This window comes from Lemur catta, chromosome 18, assembly GCF_020740605.2.
Source record: "Lemur catta isolate mLemCat1 chromosome 18, mLemCat1.pri, whole genome shotgun sequence".
NCBI classification, from domain to species: Eukaryota; Metazoa; Chordata; class Mammalia; order Primates; family Lemuridae; genus Lemur; species Lemur catta.
In genome coordinates, this window is record NC_059145.1 from 32,096,071 (window position 1) to 32,111,569 (window position 15,499).

At 41.5% G+C, this 15,499-nt stretch overlaps 2 protein-coding genes across 5 annotated transcripts; both read right to left on the minus strand.

Moving 5' to 3' along the window:
- Nucleotides 1-6,972: 6,972 nt before the first annotated feature.
- HTD2 (hydroxyacyl-thioester dehydratase type 2) lies at nucleotides 6,973-8,581 on the minus strand. The gene has a single exon (XM_045530427.1). It carries the CDS (start codon nucleotides 8,579-8,581, stop codon nucleotides 8,075-8,077), a length of 507 nt encoding a protein of 168 aa, XP_045386383.1. The 3' UTR covers nucleotides 6,973-8,074.
- On the minus strand, nucleotides 8,117-14,937 carry RPP14 (ribonuclease P/MRP subunit p14). 4 transcript variants are annotated; one of them, XM_045530431.1, is made up of 6 exons: nucleotides 14,567-14,714; nucleotides 12,067-12,164; nucleotides 11,882-11,966; nucleotides 9,613-9,689; nucleotides 9,207-9,285; nucleotides 8,117-8,756 (listed from the first exon to the last, which is right to left on the minus strand). In XM_045530431.1, exons 2-6 carry the CDS (start codon nucleotides 12,141-12,143, stop codon nucleotides 8,700-8,702), a joined length of 375 nt encoding a protein of 124 aa, XP_045386387.1. In that variant the 5' UTR covers nucleotides 12,144-12,164; nucleotides 14,567-14,714; the 3' UTR covers nucleotides 8,117-8,699. The 4 variants fall into 4 exon arrangements, with proteins under 4 accessions (XP_045386387.1, XP_045386385.1, XP_045386386.1 ...); XM_045530429.1 differs by lacking the exons at nucleotides 8,117-8,756; nucleotides 14,567-14,714 and adding an exon at nucleotides 14,808-14,937 and having other exon boundaries at nucleotides 8,782-9,285; XM_045530430.1 differs by lacking the exons at nucleotides 8,117-8,756; nucleotides 14,567-14,714 and adding an exon at nucleotides 14,808-14,937 and having other exon boundaries at nucleotides 8,782-9,285; nucleotides 12,067-12,183.
- Nucleotides 14,938-15,499: the final 562 nt, after the last annotated feature.

Here is a 15,499-nt window from a genome sequence, read left to right on the forward strand (position 1 = left end):
TCTGTATGGTCCCAATATATCTATGGCAAAAACACCATACGGAAACATCAAAATGTAACTGTGGGCCTCTAGGAAACAGAATCATGATTTCTTTTTTATGCTTTTCTGTATGTTTCAAAATGTCTCAAATGAAATATTTAATACGATTAGAAAAAAAATAATGTTATACAACTGGGAGACATCTAGTGCTCTGATGACCAGCCACTGGTTCCATGAGATAAATTTCTGAGAGTAAGAGGAAGGCTTCTCTGAATCTAGCCATCTGGGGCTTAGCTCCATTTTCGCTGTAATCTGTACAAACACACAATCCAATGGTTTAGTACGAAAAATCAACTTGTCCATAGTTTATATCTTACAAGCAATTTCACATGTTCTGAGGAATGTATTTTGCCTACTGCTTCCAAATTAGATTTTATTTATTTATTTTTTGAGAGTCTCACTCTGTCACCCAGGCTGAGAATGCAGTGGTGGGATCATAGCTCACTATAACCTCAAACTCCTCGGCTTAAGTGATTCTCCTGCCTCAGCCTCCCCAGTAGCTGGGACTACAGGTGCATGCCACCACACCTGGCTAATGTTTAAATATTTTTTAGAGACAGGGTCTTGCTAAGTTGCCCAGGCTGATCTTGAACTCCTGGCCCCAAACAATTCTCCGGCATAGGCATCCCAAAAGTGCTGGTATTACAGGCATTACCCAGCATGCCCAGCCCCCAAATTAGATTTTTTTTTCATTTAAGATTATGTGATTGGAGGATGACACTCTCCGTGCATGTGTTTTTGTCAAATGATGACAATATTGGTTTTTTTTTTAATAAGTATTACTTGAGGACTTTTGATGTTGTTGAGGTCCTGTGGAGAAAAAAATGGAAAATATGCAGAGTCCTTTTCCTCCAATGATTTTTTAGGAGGATAGGAAAGATTGTCACAGAAACAGTGACTCCAAGGCAGCCTGTATTGAGTGCTGGAATTGGAGCACCAGGTACCATGAGAGGATAAGGCAGAAAAGAGTAATGACAGCTAGAGTAGACTACGGGGCAATTCACAGAAGAGTTGGGGTTTGAGTAGGGTCTTTAAGGATGGGAGAGATTTGGATAGCAGGATATGGAGAAAGAACATTTCACTCATTCTTTCAGCAAACTCCCTACTGAACATGTACTAGATGCCAGACGTTGTGGCAGGCACAGGAGAAAGATGTCACCTGCTATCAAGCTGCTTAGCCACATGAACAACTGGAAACCTATATAGACATGCAGTGACAGGCTAGTCCAGAGCTTTATGGGAGCTCTGGGCATCGTAAAGCCAGGTAGACTGGAGGACCAAGAGTAGGATGTGTGATGGGCTGAGCAGGAGACACCTAAGAGAAGGAAAGGTGGGAAAAGGAGCCCTTTCACACTCTTCTGTTCCTGAGCTCTGTCATACCTTCTGATAGCCAGTAAAGGACATTTTCAAGAAAGCAAATATCTCTGAGGTTTGACTACTCTGAGGAGCCACCCTGAGACTACAGTGGCTACTAACACACACTTCTGGCCTGGGCTCTGCTGCTTCTTGGAGGGAAACAGGTAAAAGTAGTGTATGGGTAAGGGGACGAGGGAGGTAGGTGAGGATGTGGGGAGAGGTAGACAGATAGGTAGGGGCAGGTTTGCCACTCAAGAGAAAAAAGACAGAATGCTAGATTCAAGAACTAGGCAAAAAGCTGCCTTAATAAACCAGAGGAAGAAGCTAACGATTGTTGGTTGTGGTTACAAGCCTCAAGCTCCAAGGTAACTTGGGTTCATACCTTGCTCCACGGCTCACTGGCAGCCTAACCTCTCTTGGCTTCAACTTTCTCATCTGAAGAATAAAGATAATGATAGCCTCTACCCCACAGGAATATTGGGAGGCCTGAATGCACTCATGTAGGCAATGACCTGGAAGACAAGCTGGTACAGAGATAATACAGAGTAAGCATTAGCTCTTCCATTATAAAGGAAATCAGCAGAAGAATCACACAGGGAGAGAAAAGTTTTTCTACTGAAAAGTATTTAAGTACTTTTCTCTCTGGAAAAGAAGGGAACTGAAAAGGAATTAGAATTAAAGATCAGAATTGCAAATGTCGTAACAACATTGTCTAGTCTTCCTCACTAGGAAAAGGAAACTGAAAGTGAGAAATCAAGTATGTGACGGAATGAAGCCAGAGACAAACTCTCAGTTTAGCCTTTCCCTTTCTCTGGAAATTCTCCCCAGAAGTAAGCACCTTAGAATAAATGGTGAGCTATGGTGAGCCTCATAATTTATTTTTATCTACCCAAATCAGTGTCTTGTCAGTGATCCCCTGAAGATCCTGGACTTAACCTGGATCCCATGGTCCACTGGGAACTGGGCCCCACACCCCTAGACAGCCTCCATATTCATTTGGTTTTTGAAAGGGCTCAAGCTGAATGCTGAATGCGGGGAAACTCTCCCCAGGCCAGAGCTGATCTGTATCAAATCAGCTTTGCTTCCACAGTCTCAGGCTCTGCAAAGCTAATAAGGAATGAGGGAACCTCAGCTTCTGCCACCTACATAACTACTCAGGGCTAGCAGACAAAAAATATATATATATTCCCCCATGTTGCCAAATGTTTAGATGGCCCACAGGTTGTTTATCTAACAACTTGATGTTTGGCCAGATTGACTATAAAGATAATGAGTTTTAGTGAGACTGCTTCTAGGCCCAGCAACTGCTCTATAAAATCAAATCATAGAAGCTTGTGAAAAACTCGGTGTTTCCTAAGCAGCATGGCCTCTCAACTCAAAAAGATTTGATTTCTTTAGATATTCATGATCTGGATGTAATACAACCAAATTCAACTCACAATCATTCTTATTTCTCTCACATGTTGGTATTTTCCATCACATCACAGGGGAATTTCCCCCAGGGTTTATAAGGTCATTTGAACTGCTTTATAGCTAAGAACCACCTTAAAAACTAACAGTTCGTTGGTTCCCCTATTAATCGTGTCCTATTTATGTAGTGTTAACATTAGTTTTGGGTTTCTTATGATTTTGAATTTAAATTTCTTCTAGCTCCAACTCAAAATTTCTCTGAAGATGCTGAGAATTCTTGTGTCTGCTATGTTGGTAACCCAAAATAAAAGCAAGGATAAGAACAAAGGAAGTAAAACATTTGGGACCCTGGAGATGCTCAGGTGTGGCCCAAGATTAATTCAGCACCACTTCCATTCTGCTCAGAGCTAGACAATAAATTATGCCGACTTGTGAAACATTCACAGAGCCACAGTCGCTCAGAGTGACAGTCATCTCTGGGTAGAAAATGTTTTAATATAAAAACTTAATAGATATAATTTAATAGCAATTTTCTTTGGAAGTAAATTAATCTCTGAATCATACTCTAAAAACATAAAAGAAAAATGACCAATAATTCAGCACAAAATGAAAACCTGTGGTTACCTAAAAGGTATCGGGGTATGCATTTAGCAATTTCTTTTTTCTAGACGAGTACACACGTCAGGTCCACAAGACAAATGGTGGCTGTGGCAAGGCATTCCCCCCGTTGCTACTCAAGATTTGCTGCTCAGGAAAAGAAATGAGTGGCCTTTCACCAATATGGAAATGTTTCTAATAGAATATAAAAATCTGTTAAGCAATTTTCCAGTACATTAGGCTGAAAGTGCTTAAAATGGGTATTTCTGTGGCAATCAAACATCACATAAATTGCAGTCTTATAACGCCCCTGTGTGGAGAGTGCCCGGACAGTTTGGCCTGTCTCAGTCATTACTTTTGTACTCTCACACATGACCGGGAACAGTCAAGGCCACCTCTCAGTTATCTGGGAGAGATTTTCTAATTTGAGGGTCACCCAAGCTTTCATTACAGTCACTCCTGAGCAGTTTGTATAGGACTCAAAATGAGAAAGCCAAACGGTCAGGTTTAACAAATTATGAGTGGTTTGAAAATCGTGGCTTTGGGTGAAAACGACAAGTCATCATCCAAAGAGAAGTATCGGTAACTTCTTATCTACTTTTCTGTTTCAACTTCTTATTGATTTACAGTCATCAAAGACCATGACTCTTAGGGAGCATAAGAAATGTGGCAATGCTCACATTGAGAAGCTACTTTTGGAAGTTACACAGTATAAATCAGCGATCAGCCAGATCTGACATCCCTCCCCAACCCCATACTTGGCCCACATATAACTTTTTATATTTAGACTAACCCTTTTAGCAATTGTGAAGACAAATAATCACAGACTGTCAACTTAGAAAAAGGGTAGGTGATGTGCATGAGTGGAAGCCATCAACTAATTGTATACAGGAAAATCCAACAACTCTAACAGTGAAGAAGATCTAGAACATTCTGAATGTAAAAAGATTTCTATAGAATGATTCTAATTGCTTTAATGCCACATAACAAGATGCTATTATAGAAACTGACAGTGCTCCAGTTCCAGTACTGGGAATGAAGGAAATAAAAATATTTCACCTCTAAATAGCTTTCCTTGACATATTTTGAGATGGCTGTTCAGAGAGCCAACAAACAGAAGTAGCCCTGCAAAGCTGTCTTTTGTGGGGGAAGATTTGCATCTGTAGCAAATTTGCATTATGTAGCCAGGCCCTCCCTTTTCGGGATCTAGGGAAGATTAACTGAGTCTGACACCTTCAAAGGTCTGAAAGAAACATTTACCATCTATTCTCTTGGAGGGCTGCTAGCTGTGAGGTTTCATATATGCCACAAGACCACCTTTGCTAGCCAGGCCTCATATCCAAGCTCCCATTCTTTCTCTAATCTCAAAATGGTACATAAGCTTCTAAACCCCATTAGGAGCTTGGGGGTAATCACTTGGTAGTTCTCCCCTGTGTGCACATTAATAAATTTGTATGCTTTTTCTCTAATTAATTTGCCTTTTGTCAGTTAATTTTTCAAAAAACATTCAGAGGGCAGAAAAGGAAACTTTCCCTCGGCCCCTAAAGGAACACAGAACCCACGGGGTGATAGAAAAAGCCAGGCAGGCCCAAGTTTGAATCCCAGCTGCACTGCATGTTAGCTGTACAAACTTGGGCATGTGAACTAAAATAAAATTTTAAGGCTCACCCCCCCCCCCACCATAGGCTGACTGTGGACCCCCTCATGGCCAAAGGAATATCCTAAAACTAAATTGCCTGCCAGGAGGAAGGAAGTCAGACATGCCTTATCATGACCCCCCTTCCCTTCTTGGGGACATCCTTTGTAACCCATTAACAGGCCTAAGGGTATGCAAAACAAACCTGCAGGTCCTCAATTTACACAACAATATATGTCCGGAGGCTCATCTCAGATAAACAGCTATGTTAAAACATTCCAAGCCTTTAGACAAAGGTTCATGTCTTTAACCAATTACAAGCCAAAGAATCTTTAAACCCACCTATAACCTGTAAGCTCCCCCCCCACTTCGAGATGGCCCACCTTTTCAGGCCAAACCAATGTATGCCTCCCACGTATTGATTTATGACTTTACCAATAATGCCTGCCTCCCTGAAATGTATAAAACCAAACTGTAACCCAGCCATAGTGAGTCCCCTTGCTCAAGGCTTCTTGGGTGTGGCTCTGGGTCATGGTCATCAAATTTGGCTCAGAGTAAATCTCTTTAAAATTATTTTACAGAGTTTGGGTTTTTTTTCCATAGACAGGCAAGTCACACAGCATGTCTGTTTCCTCACTTATAAAACAGGACATTAACTTCACAAAGTTGGAATAGAGTTAATGTAGAAAACTAGTTTATCAGGCACTGAAAAAATAGTAGCTATTAATTATTACATCACGCCCCATTTATGGACCCACAATTTAAGACTGCTGTTAAGTCCCAGAGAATGAGTTCTACAGGAACAAGCAGTCTTCGCTTCCAGTCCCCATATTGTGCCCCAAGTTCCCTATTTTGTTCTGAAGTTATATGTATTTTCAGTATGTCTAGCGATTCACTGTAAGTCTTCTTTAGGTGGATCTGAGACTGCACACGCTGCCATTCTGAGGCTCACGAAAATTGCATCCTTGCTCCTGAAGTTAAGTTTGGGCTTGTCTTCCCACCTTCACAAACTAGAGTATGGTACATCAAACAGTTTCAAAGTACTCACTTTATACACATCACTGCCCTCTAGTGACCAGAATAATCCTTTCTAGTAATCTGTTCAAGTAATCTCCCCTTGTAAAAAACAAACAAAAAATACCCCCCAAAAAAGAAAAAACGAGTTACTTATCCACCAGCAGGAGGAAAATCTCTCTTCTAGGGAGTCTGATTGAGCCAAGCAGTTGCACCTGAACTTATCTTCTCACTCAAAGCATGTAGCTGTGGCAAGCACCGCTATCTAAACCAGAGAGCACAGGTGGACCACTTGTATGTTCTGTTATAGATGCTTGTCTTAAAAGTGTTGGCTGACATTAGAGAAATGTAAATCATAACCAAAATGAGATACCACTTCATACCCAACAGTACTTTGAAAAACAATTTGACAATTCCTTAAAATGTTAAACATAGTCACATGACCCAGCAATTCCACTCTTAGAGAGAAATGAAAATATGTCCACATAAAAACCTGTCCTAGAATGTTCTTAGGATTACTCATATCAGTGAAAAAGTGCAAATAATCCAAATGTCAATCAATTGATAGATGGGAAAATACAATGTTTTCTATCCATACAATGGAATATTACTCAGCTATAAAAAGGAATGATGTACTAACACATGCTGTAACACGGATGAATCCTGAAAACATTATGCTATGTAAAAGAAGGCAGTTACAAAGAACCACATATTGTATGAATCTATTTATATGAAATGTCCGAACAGGGAAATCCATAAAGACAGAAAATAGATTGGTGATTACCTAGGGCTGGAGATAAGGAGAAATGGAAAGTGACTGCTTACGGGGATTTCTTTTGGGGGTGATGAAAATGTTGTAAAATTGATTTGGTGTTGGTTGTACAACTTTATGGATATACAAAAAAAACAAGAGGACTGTATACTTAAAAAAGGTGAGTTTTATGGTATATCTCAATAGTTATTAAAAAAATGAGAAGAGTGCTGGCTGTGTTGGGGATGACCATTTGTACTAACACATTAGGCACATCTCCCCTTCAATACCCCCCAACTCTTAAGAACTCGGCCTGCACTATCTTCAATTTTTTATTTCTTACAATTTTTTTTACAGTATGCATATTTTATAGAAATGGGAAGTAGAACCACATTTTAAAGGGAGGGAGAAAAGAATCTGGACTCTTAAAATAGGAACCTTGCATTCAAGAACACTAATACAGATTGGCTGACACCCTGAAAGACTGGTTATCTGTTTAACTGTGGGCCAGTGGACTTCAAACTCAGGAAAACCCCTAACCTCAGTCACAGAAGTGGGCAGTAATAGCAGCTATTGTTCACAGGCCCAGCCCTGGGCTTAACCCTGTGTCTACCATCTCCAACAACAGTCTTGCGTGGTATATGTTATCACCATTTTACAGACCAGACACAGTTTACACAGCTGAGTCCCAGACTGCGCATAAGCTCTTCTCCAATAGCATGAACACTACCTGAAAGGCAAGGCCCACCTGAAGGCTGAGCAAGATGCCACCCTGGTGTTAACAATAACAAATTATAATAAACTCTGACCCAGAAACTGCTGAAGAACAGGGTCTAATATTTACTGGTAAAGAGGAGATATTCAAAGATACCCAACTTCTGCTGTTGTTGTCTTCAATAACTAAACGCTAGATCCAGTCGGTGAAACTGACTCTACAGAAATATAGGTAGGTTTTTTGTCATCCAAAAAACCTTTGTTATCTAAATTTGAAATCCCAAAAGTAGAGCCTTTAGACAAATAACCTTCCCAATACTTTTTGAATTTAAAGAAACCTAGACAGATGATGATATCCCGCATATATTCAAGTCTGTGTGAAGCATAGGGCCACATTAAAGAGGGGACACATGAACACCCCCATACCTGCTCCCTTCCCCTAATACAGGCTTCTGGGCCTATCAGACATTCCTTGGTGAAGAGCAGCAATCCCTGATTCACCAGCTACTCTTGAGTAACAGCATTGGTGTTTGAACTTGCATCTTTAAACACATATCTCAGGATTTGGGAATTTCTGGGACCATAACTTTAACCCAGCCTTCCATAACAGTTTTTTTACTCTCTATTACAGAACATGACACTGCAATAATAGCAATGAACCGCTTCAACTTTTTCACTTCTGCAGAAGCTAAAACAACTTCTCCAATATATAAAGGCGCTGGAAAGTTAATTTCCTGGGAAAGAAATACACAGCCTGGTCCCGGCATTTTAGTACCCAGCAGAGCTGAGATAAGTCCATTGATCAAAACTCCATGTACAATCGTCTTTCCAAACTTGGTGTGTTTTGCAAAATCTTCATTTAAATGCAAAGGATTGACATCCCCCGTTAATTCTGAGAAGGCAGCCACATCCCTCTGTGTGAAGGCCCTGCTAAGTTCAGCCCGGTCTCCAACTTTAATGTGCATATGCTGAAAGTGCTGCCTGTTCAGCACTGGCTGGTTCAGGCAGACTCTCCTCTGAAGCCCACCCCAACAAAGGCGATGGCTGGAAATTACTGGGAACATCTTCGGCACCCTCAAATTTCATCAACGAGGCTTTTAGCCTGCTTCAATCTTCAAACATCAGGCAGGCACCAAAAAATACTTTTGAGAGCGGAGAAATGTTTTTGAAATTGAAGGCTATTCAATCCAATACTAGTTCCCTACTATTACCAGATAACGCAAGGAGAAATGGAGAAACCTACAAGAGAAAGAAAAAGGTTAAGACAATATCGGGAGAAAATTGCACTGAAATACAAGGCAATGAGGAAACACACCGAGTTTTACAGGAAGAGCAAAGCTTACACAGTAGCATTTTAAAAAGCATCCTGCGAGGAAGCCTTAGATAAACAAGTAGTCATAAGCTCAGAAAGAGCCTTCCTATACATATAATACACTTGGCATTAAGCATTAAAAGTTAAGGCTTTACCAAAAGAGTTCCAAGTTTTATACCAAAACATCTCCCATAGAACCTAAAATCTAAGTGCTTTGTCTCACTTTTTTGGAAACAATCAAATCCTGGATTTTTTCCCCCTAGCTAGACAATGTTAACCATATTACATTTAGGCAAGCACAAAATGAGACACTTACATTAAGAAACAATTGATCCACTACTCAGTCTTGTATAAATACGTGAAGGAACTGTCTTTACCTGAATCACTCTGAAAGCACATTTTTTGCCTTTATAGGATCCTAATAGGATCAAAGAACTCCACAATTTGACAAGACCACTGCAGAAAGATCCAGAAAATGCATAATGTGTCACAGGCAGAGAAAAATATGAACTAAGAATGTTTCTAAAATATACATTTCTGACTTTGCAACCACAATCATCAATTGGGAAACTCCACAGTTGTAACGAAGTTGTAAGTTTTGCTCTCTCTAGAGTTTAAGTTTCTGGTGGAATGCTCATATTCACCCCGGTTTAAACTCCCAAAAGCTGCTCAGAGTTCACAATGATGAAATTATTCTTATTCTCAGAAGAGAGCATTTTTGTCCTATTTCTCCACCAGTCTCTCTATCCTGTTGTACCAGAAATGTTCCACTGTCTGTCATACCTGCTACATATTCTCAAGATGGCTGACAAGGTCTTCTCTTCATAGGTTAGGACGTCCAAGGGTAAGGCAGCATCAACCTACGTATGGAATAACGCTATTAGCAGACTATTACCACCATTACTCTTGAACTCTACTAATCCTGTCAACTCTTTTTGAGTTTTTCTCCTCCACAAAAAGCAGTATTTTATTTAATGGTGCTGGCTGCCCCTTTAAAGTTGCCTACTTACTTACAGCTCCTCCTGCCTGGAATGCTCTTCCTATACCTTTTCCTATGGCTGATGCCTCCTCACCCTTCCAGTCTTCATTTTAAATTGATCCTTCCTTGATCCCCAAGATTAGACTCAATCTGCTTGCTATACAGGACACCAAACTTCCTCTTTCATAATTCTCATCATTCTTATCACTAATTCTTTAACATGTTTTCCTACTACAAGAACCAAGACCACTAGTTCATGGGCAGAGACCTTGTTTGTTAACAGCCATAAAAACCCCAAGAACAAGGTTTTATACCTGACACATAGAAGGCGCACATTTTAAAACTTTTCATTTAAAAAACGTATAGATTCATAGGAGATTGCAAAGGAATGTACAGGGAGGTTCCATGTACCCTTCACCCAGCCTCCCCCATGTGTCAACATCTTGTATAACTATATATAGTACAGTATCAAACCGGGAAACTGGTATTGGTACAATCTAAAATTTATTCAGATTTTACTAGTTATGCACACACTCCTTATGTGTGCGTGTGTGGTTCTATACATAATTTTACCACACAGGGAGCTTCATGCAAGTACTACCACAGTCCAGATAAGGAACTGTACCATCACAAGACACCCTTGTTCTACCCCTTTATAGCCGTACCCACTCCTCTTGCCCCACCCCTAACTTAATCCCTGGCAACTGGAGTCTTTTTTCAGATTATATAATTACAGTATTTCAAGAGCATTATATAAATGTAACCACCCAGTATGTAAGCTTTTGGGATTGGCTTTTTTCACTTCCCATAAGTCTCTGGAGATTCATTCAAGTTGTGTAAATTAAAAGGCCATTCCTTTTTATTGTTGAATATATTCTATATTCCATGGTATGAATGTAACATAGTTTAACTATTCACCCAATTAAGGATATCTGGGGTGTTTCCACATTTTGGTTATTACAAATAAGGCTGCTATGAATATCTGTGTACAGGTTTTTCTATGAATGTAAATTTTCACTTCTCTGGGATAAATGCCCAAGAATGCTAATGCTGGGTTGTATGGCAGGTGCATGTTTACTTTTTTCAAGAAACCACCAAACTATGTTCCAGAGCGGCTGCACCATTTTACATAGTCACTGCACGGTACAAGTGATCCAGTTTTTCCACATCCTTGCCAGCATTTAGTGTGATCACTATTTTTTATTTCAGTCATTCTTCTAGGTACATAGTATCTCATTCCAATGCACATTCTGTTATCAACGTGCATTTCCCTAATGGCTAACGTTGTTAAACATCTTTTCATGTGCTTCTTTGCCAACTGTACATCTTCCTTAGTGAAATGTCTATTCATGGTTTTTTGCCCCCTTTTTAATTAGATTGTTTGGTTTTTTACTATTGAGACTTGAGAGTTCTTTATATATTCTAGATATTAGTCCTTTGTTGAATATGTGGTTTGCAAATATTTTCCCCTAGTCTGTAATTTGTATTTTCATCCTTTAACAGTCTTTTGCGGAATAAAAATTAAATTTTGATGAGGTACTTAGCAGATTTTGATTAGACAGATTATATGAATCAGGAAATAATCTCCTGAGAATCCTCTGTGTTCTCTCTCAACTTCCAACACTCTACTCCTGTTCTCAGTGGGTGCTAGAACAAAGCTGCTCAAAGTGGTCTGTGATAAAATAAGTTGACCCAGAATGTAAATCAACAATACCATTAAGAATACTGTTTAGAGTTCAGCTCACGTTTTTTTCATTAGGGGACTTTTTCACTAAAAGAGGTGGTACGCTGGTTCTGGTGCAAACCCCTTATCTCTTCAAGATGGGCAAAAAACCAGTTTGCAGGCTGCCAGTCTAGATCATACTTTGAGTAGCACTGTGCTAAAAACAAACATTTGTCTAACAAGTTCATGTCAGGTAGAAGGCACATTAGAACAAACCTACCAAAAATTCACCATTTCTGAAAGTCTGCTTCTGCAATTTCAAATAGTTTTAAAATGATGTTTGGAAAGCGTTCTTTCTGTATTATTTACAAAGACCTTAGGAATGTTCAGTCTACCAAATGAGTCCATACCTCTCCAAACAGGTCCTTCAGGGCTGAAATTAGCAGCTGTTTGAACTGTGCAGCATTCAGTCCAACTCCATGATCTTGAAATTCTCTGTAAAATAACATTAAAAAAGACACTGTATTAAATTTCATGCTATTCAGCCTCATTTTTAAAAAGTAATCCATAAAAGAACTTAGAAAACTGAACTTACAGGCAGACTTTCATGTAGTGATACTCAGACGGATTTTTGTAAACTACTCTTTCATATGTGGTAGCTGGAGCAGGCATCTTTTCCAATGCTGATCACACCTACAGTAAGTCAAAAGGGCTAGAAATTACCAGGGTACAAACTATTTTTCAGTTTTAATGAGAATTTGGCCTATTCGGTTTTCTAAAAACCTCCTAGTACAATAACTCATCTAATTCTGATTAAACTAATGTTACCCATATAGATACAAAAGTTTCTAGATTTTTTATATGCCAAACCACTGTACTCTTATTTAAGTCCTAATAGCATAATCCCAGCTAACAATTTTCCTTACTGAACACCTAGTTCTGTTAAACATTACAAATGCCTTAGTTTCTATGTCTTCAGAATGATCCTATGAAGTAAATGTTATTATTATTTCCATTTTTGAGCAGACACAGAGGCTTAGCAAAGGTAGCTAAACCTGCCCAAAGGCACCCAGAGATTCCAACCACTCTTGAGCCCTCTCAAGACCACTCTGTCATGATGCCTCTTAATCCAAAGAAAAAGTAAAAGCACAAAGGAGTAAAATCTAAGACTTGAAGGCCCTCTTCTTGTTTACTCTCACCAGGAGAAGGAGCGGTAGTAGTTCTGCTAACCCCTGCCATTCTGGGTCTGCCTGTTCCCTCAGTCCAGAGGCCAGGTCTCTGCAGGACTATTTGGAGCCCTGTGAAAGACTGAGCTTGAACAGCAAGGGGTTTGAGAAGAATTTCTGGAATGACCACTCAATGCCATTTCTAACAGAGCTGGAACTTTCAAGAACTTAGAACATGTTGATCTCCCTGTAGAGAATTCCTCTCCTTGGCTCCACTTTCACCTTTCCCTCCCCCTGGATAACCCCTACTCATCCATCCAGTTTCAGTTAAATGTCACCTCTTCAGGGAGGCCTTCTCTGACACCATGCTCTAAGTTAGGTACGCCTGTTATGCAATCTCTTAACGTTGTCTTCCATTTGTTTAATATATGGATCCCCCACTACAGGGTCCAAGAAACTGAGGCCCATCCAAGGAAAGGGACTTATCTAAGGTGACACAGCTATGAACCAGCATTTCCAAAACCTTCTCTGAGTCAGGCACAGTTCCAACCACTCCCAGATGATGACCTCTGGAGAAAAGAAGTCAGGGTCAAGGAGCTACGCCTACCCATTCATTCACCAAACATTAATACTTACTGCATCTGGCACAAAGTAGGTACTCAACAAACATTTATTGAACATATGACTGAGAGAACAATGGTTGTGGTAGGTCTATAAATTCAAGAGTATCTTTGGTTTTGGGACATCAATAGTTATCTGGTGCTTCTTTCCCAGTCACTAGAGTCTCCCCTGACTAGAAGAGCAGGGAGAACAGAAACCTCATCTGTTTGATTCGTTGCCTGGCACATGATAAGTGTTTTTTAGAGTTACCGACTGCCTTAATGGACCTGGCTGCCTAAAATGAGGGAGTGAAATTAGGTCTGGGGTTTAGGATGCCAATAACAATTAAGACTTAAGGGGCATTAAGGAGATAAGAGAGTGATGATGGCTGCACAACCAATGTGAATGTACTTAATGCCACTTAATGGTACACTTAAAAACAGTTAAAATGACAAATTTTATGTTTCACATATTTTACAATTGAAAAAACACCTATGAAGCAAATGTTTATTAAGCATCCACCTCTCCACAGGCCTGAGTCCTCAGGGTCGGTGACTACACTGCCCTCTGCAGGCTGTTCTAACATTAAAGCAGAGGACGCCTGAGAAACCCTCTCTACAGCCTGGTATATTCGTCACGCTTACCACCAAATGTCATCCATATAGTTACTGTCTTCATCCTCTTTGAAGTCCGCCTTTTTAGTGGCTGCAGGATGCGCAGTTTTTAATAACAAATGTCTCTACTTCCACCCTTACTTCCCTTCTCAATCTATTCTCTACACCGGCCAAGAGGCCTATTAAAATCTACTCAAGCTGCGTAATTCCTCCGCTCAAAACCTCGCAATGGTTCCCGTTTTACCCCAAGGCAGGCCGAAGTCGTTACAGCAGCCTGCAAGGCCCTGCCTGATCCGCACCGCTGCTCTCCGGCAGCTGCCCGCACGCCATGCCGTTCTCCCTGCGCTCAATCCCCTCCACCACGCAGGCCTCCCAGCTCTTTTTCGCACGCCAGTCTTGTTCCCGCCTCTAGGCGTCGGCTCTGGTTTCCCTACTCTTTTTTCTCAAAGCATTTGCCACCTTCTAACATAACTATGTAACTCACTCTTTACTGTGCTCCCCCCCCGCCCCAGGAGGATGTCCACCCCACGAGACACGGGTCTGTCTGGTTCTCGGCTGTTTCCAGGACCTAAAACAGAGCGTCGCACACAGAAAAGCGTTCAATGTATAATTAATGAGCTAAATCAATAATTTAAAAAGCTCAATCCCCTACTGTTGGGCACTCAGGTTGTTGTCAACTTTTGCGAGTAACGACCGCCTTTGACTTATCGCCCACCTCGCGCCTGGCGCATGCAGTGTCCCGTAGTCCCGTGCAGTCCTCGCTGCCACCCTCTGCGACCGAGACCTTACACCGCGGAGGCCCGCGGCGCCCTCGGCCCGGGCGGAGAAGTAGCCCAGGACGCTCCGCACCATCCGCCCCAGAGCTCCCGCCTTGCGCATGCGTGCACGGGGCCACCGGCGCGGCCAACTGAGACCGCTCCCGGAGAGTAGCCGCTCTTCTCTGGGCTTCCGCTTACCAGCTCTCTGCGGGACAATCTGACACTTCCCCTGACTCCTGTTCGCAGCAAGGGTCCGCCAAGGACTGGAGCTGTCCCGCAGTGGCCAGAGCCCGGGACCCGCGAAACTCCCGGTGTATTTACGTTTGGCTTCCCCCTGTCCCGCCCCCCGCTGCGTGTCGCCCAGGCGGATATGACGTCACCGCGCGGCGCCCTCCTAAAAACCCAGGAGTGACTCCTGATCAGGAGCTGAAACCGGCCGAGCTCAGCGCCCTCTGGTGCCCACTCTGGAGAAAGCCGTGTGTGCAATTGCCTGTGTAGGGTGCAGGTTAGGGGCGTGTTTATTGCGCCCTGGAGAGTGTTTCTTAAATCATTCATTTCTTCATGCATGCATTCACTCAACACATGTATATCTAGCATCTCCTCTTCTGAACATCTCGCATATCAGGCACTCCCCAGGGGCAGGACCCACTCTCAATGTCCCTGGTGGCTCCCTGCACATAGTAGGTGTTCTAGTTGGGTTGACATGAAAAAGCCCAGCTGGCCCTATTTCCGAAAGTAAGCCAAGTTTTGTCTATACATATATTCACTGAGTACTTGTTGAGCACCTTTTATGTGCTAGGCACCAGGCACTATTCTAGGTGCTGGGAACTCAGTCGAGAACAAGGTATGTCCCCTGTACTCAAGGAACATATAGTGTGTATATTTAACAA

Coding starts and splice junctions, on each gene's coding strand:
- HTD2 (XM_045530427.1), bottom strand. CDS start 8,581: ATGTTCCCAGTAATTTCCAGCCATCGCCTTTGTTGGGGTGGGCTTCAG.
- RPP14 (XM_045530429.1), bottom strand. CDS start 12,143: ATGCCTGCTCCAGCTACCACATATGAAAGAGTAGTTTACAAAAATCCG. Junction 11,967..12,066: donor CACTACATGAAAGTCTGCCT/GTAAGTTCAGTT, acceptor GTTATTTTACAG/AGAATTTCAAGATCATGGAG. Junction 9,690..11,881: donor TGAAGGACCTGTTTGGAGAG/GTATGGACTCAT, acceptor TTCCATACGTAG/GTTGATGCTGCCTTACCCTT.